This window comes from Lipotes vexillifer, unplaced genomic scaffold, assembly GCF_000442215.2.
Source record: "Lipotes vexillifer unplaced genomic scaffold, Lipotes_vexillifer_v1.1 scaffold330, whole genome shotgun sequence".
NCBI lineage: Eukaryota > Metazoa > Chordata > Mammalia > Artiodactyla > Lipotidae > Lipotes > Lipotes vexillifer.
The window spans coordinates 1,887,091-1,891,445 of NW_006775627.1; the positions used below are offsets into that span (position 1 = coordinate 1,887,091).

The 4,355-nt window shown below is 32.5% G+C and overlaps 1 protein-coding gene across 1 annotated transcript in view; it reads left to right on the top strand.

The window, feature by feature from the left end:
- The window catches only part of COBLL1 (cordon-bleu WH2 repeat protein like 1), a 158,763-nt gene extending 157,185 nt beyond the window's left edge, over positions 1-1,578 (top strand). Inside the window, exon 15 of the mRNA XM_007450070.1 lies at positions 1,492-1,578. Coding sequence (XP_007450132.1) covers positions 1,492-1,578 — 87 coding nt within the window. The remainder of the gene's footprint in view (positions 1-1,491) is intronic.
- Positions 1,579-4,355: the final 2,777 nt, after the last annotated feature.

A 4,355-nucleotide genomic window follows, 5' to 3' on the forward strand; every position in this document is an offset into this window, starting at 1 on the left:
AAAAAAAAAAAAAAAAAAAAGACAACATAGTATTTGACTGTATGAATGAACCATAGCTTATTTGCTCCTTACTGGTAGACATCTAACTGGATTCTAGTTTTTCACTCTATAAATGATGTTACAATTAACATCTTTTACTTGTAGACATTTAGAACCATCAGTATGTTTTTTTAAATGCTTAAACCAAATTTTCTCTCTTTTACTTTACAAAGAATATGAGAACTGCAATTTTGGCAAGAATTACAAAAATAACCCCTCACACACACAGAGACTTTTCAGACCAAGATTACATAACAAAAAGCCATTACCTGTCTGTTTGTTGGCTGTACTTGGAAAGTAGCCCCACATGAGTGAGTACTGAATAGGGTGCAGATAAGTAAGTGTTCCTTCCCTTGGTGGCAACTTTTCTGCTTAGCTATTTTATTTCAGGTGGATGGTGTCAACCACTCTACTCCATCCTGGGTTCATAAGACAGTCAAGAAAATTGATTAGTTTAGATGATCTGTCTGTCTTTGTTTAGTAAAAGGCAAGAAATGAAGCACCAGGAAACCAAAGCCAACCTAAATTTGCCAACTTTATTTTCCTTTTCACTAACTTACTCTGTTGCTAGGCAGAATCTGTGGCCTTTTGTACTTCAGTTCTCTTCTTATGAAAAGAGGATAATGTTTTGTTATAAAGCTGAACTGGTCAAATTACAATCAAGAGATGAACTACTTTTCTTAAAATATTGTCATATTTTATATGTAATATTTCAAAATATTATACCTACTATTCAGAATCCAGATAACTTTCTTCTACATTCCTGTAAGTAATGTTGGAATTTCAAGCTATTTAGGAAATTTTGTTTTAGTGTTTTTTATTCCCTTACAGTTTGTAAATAGGAAACTTTGCCATAGAATTTTGGAACTTAGGAGTTTATTCCCTAGTGAATAAACTCCTTTTCATTCTGCATTTGTTTTGGCAAAACAGTCATAGGTTTGACTTTTTTAGCCCTTCAAATGAAGGCACTTTAAAAACCAAAGCTAGTTTTTCTTATAAATGAGGGGTACCTGGGAGAATAACTTCAAGTTAATATATATCATCAATATGAAAATTATAGAATGCATTGCTTTGTGGAATTTGCTTTATTTTTCTACATTCTCCAAGGTACTTTGGGGGAGCCAGAATTAATCTAGCTAAAAATGCGCTTTAATAACAACTTGGCCTGCAGTCTGCTTATGCTCTTGTCCTTTGAGTTGATTTGGTAGTTTTGTAAAGACTAAGGTGTGTTAACGGATTATTTAACTTGTTTGTTGTGGAAATAACTCATTTTTAATTTCATGGTAGATTGAACATTTATTCTTGATTATTTGAAATTTATTGAATAATAAATACTGAATGTTAGCATTTACAATTAAGTAGAAGTTAAAATGTGGTAATTGTTGAAAATTGAAAATTAGACAGCTGTCCCATTTTAAATTGATGGGTGCAAAGTGTGTTTCTTTCTCTTAGGTTGCAGTTCCATCAAATACAGTATCTGTGAATGGAAGGTCAAGATTCAGCCGCTCCATGTCCCTTGATGCCCAGGATGGCCATTAAGTGTTGCCCTGCCATGCCGCACTTCACCAGCTCTATTGCACAGAACGACTTCATACTGATGGAGAATGTTAGCAAATGTATGTTCAGATGTACACTAATATATTATCTATTAAAGCATAAGAACTTGTGCTGTGGCTTTTAATGCCAAAAGAAGAATTACCAGAATTTATAATTTATAATAATATCTTTGGCCTTTTTTGCCTTAAGAACTGAATGTGCTGCTTTAGAACTTTAAGACAAGGTGTTGATGACTTTCATTATTCTCAAATGAGAAATAGTCACCTTTTGTTGATTTCACTTATTGACACATTCTCTACAATCGTGACTTAGACAAAGGGATAAATTAAGATTCAAAGACTTATATTTGTATGACACATAAATAACTAGGCAAACATAGATCTGACATTTGCTGCCTCAATGTTACAGTTTAATTGGAAATGTTTATGTTATATTAAAGCCCATAATAAATATTCCATTGATGGATATAACATGTTATGGGGTGGGTACCCCATCCGCTAAACATAAACATTAAGGTTTCAGAAATCCTGGCTTTAATTAAAGTGATAGTCATTATGTAGTTCAGATGCTAATATTCTAAATAGTAATATATATTTACATTAAAGCTAAAATTGTTAAGCAAAACAATGTCTAATTTGTTGGCTTGTAACTGTTCCGGGGTCTAGAGCTTGTTGATGTTCAATTCCTACTTTAAAAATTTAACTGCTCACTTATTCTAAAAGCCTTGTCAAACAAAGTGATGTTATGTTGGTTTTTACTAAAGCTACTGGGATATCTGCCTCTTTGGAAAATGTATTGCTTTTTCCCCTGTTTAATAAAAGCAAGTTATATATTTGGGATTCTTTTTAAAATGCAGCTTGTGTCAATCAGCATATCTGTGCACTTCACCTGATGAACACATCTCCATCAGCCAGTAAACAAATAAGTAATATAGTAGGAGCAACCATTTATCAGGGCTCCCTGCTGTGTATGAGCCCATGTATTCTAACTCCAAAATGCATAACATGCTTAGCAGAGTTCTTGACACATGGTAAGTACACATTAAGTTAAATATTGCTGCTATTTCCTTGAATCAGACTTGAAGAGACCCTCATATATGGAAACCTAAGTTATGTCATTATAAACCAATAGGGAAAGGAGTGACTTTTTGAAAAACTGTGTTTGATTATCCCCTTGGAAAACAATACATTTGGATTCCTAACTCAAACCATAAACAAATATATTTGAGTTAAAGACAGCTTTTGAGAGCAGTATTTTAAAACTTAGATGAATATATTCAACATTTTTCAGACCTCAGCATAGGAAAATTACTTAAATAAGACAAAGGCACAGTCATAAAAGATATACATTTACAAATATTAAAATTTAAAACTTATATGTACACTAAGTACTATAAAAATGAAAAAATAAGTCACGAGAAGTTTTTAATATATATAAGCGTTAATTTATAAAATGTAAAAATTTCTAAAACTCATGAAAAGACTACTGAATAGAAATATGCACACACTGAAAAAACAAAAGGTATTTCTTACAAGAGGAAATCTGAAAGGCTAACAAACATATGGAAAAAAATACTCTTCAGTAATAATCAAGGAAACACAAGGAAGTGTACCACATCACACCCATCAAATTAGTAAAAATGTAAGTTTCAAAATAGCAAGTGTTGTCAAGGGCAGTGAAGCAATGGGAACTCTTTTACTGTCAGTGGGAAAATACACTGGCACAACCATCAAATTTGCAATATCTAGTAAAATTAAAGATCTCTTATCATGTTACCTTAAAGAAGTACTTATGTGTATGCTTAAGGAGAGAGAAAAATGTTCATGGCAGCCTTGTATATAAACAGCAGAAAGGAGTCCTAACCAGCGCTAAACATTGATAGTATATTCATATAATAGACTTTTGTACAACAGTCAAAATGAACAGATTAGAGTTATGCATATCACATGGATACATCTCAAAAATAATAAGGAAGAAAACAATGGAGCAATGCTTATATAAAATATAAAATATGCAAAGTGATACTATGTATTATGGCTGTAAATATAGAAAAAAATAAAATACACAGGTTTGCTGATGGGAATCAAGAAATGAAGATCAGATTGGGGGGATTTATAGGAAGCATCAATTGTGTTTGTAGCACAAACTGGTTTGAAAACAAGTTTTACTCCAGGTTTTAGCAAATTTGAAATAGTTTGTAGTTAATTTTTTTTAAAGATCACACAGGACTTAGGGGGATATATATATGAACCATCAGTACACATACAATCTGAAAAAGTTGCCTTGTCCACATTATTTTAGGAGAAAAGCATGTGCTACACTCTCTACCCAATTGGGAAAGGATAGGAAAACTAGTCATATCCTTAAGTGACAGCAAAATGAAGATACAGGAATGATTTAGAACCAACTTCCAATTTTCATATTTAATTTTTGGCATCTAGGCATTTTGCTTTTCCTTTTTTTCCCCATCAAGTTATTTCTTTATGATACCTATTTTTAAATTATCCAGATTCTATGTAAATTATAGGGTTTGAAATTACCCTCTTATCTGTCTCCAGCATCCCAATCCCCTTTTCAGAGATAACCAATGTTAATGTTTTGATATTAATCCCTATATAGATGTATTTATATCCAATACATATTTATAGGTTTGTTTTCGGCTTCTGTATTTTTTTTTTTTTTTTTTTGCGGTACGCGGGTCTCTCACTGTTGTGGCCTCTCCCGTTGCAGAGCACAGGCTCCGGACGCGCAGGCTCAGC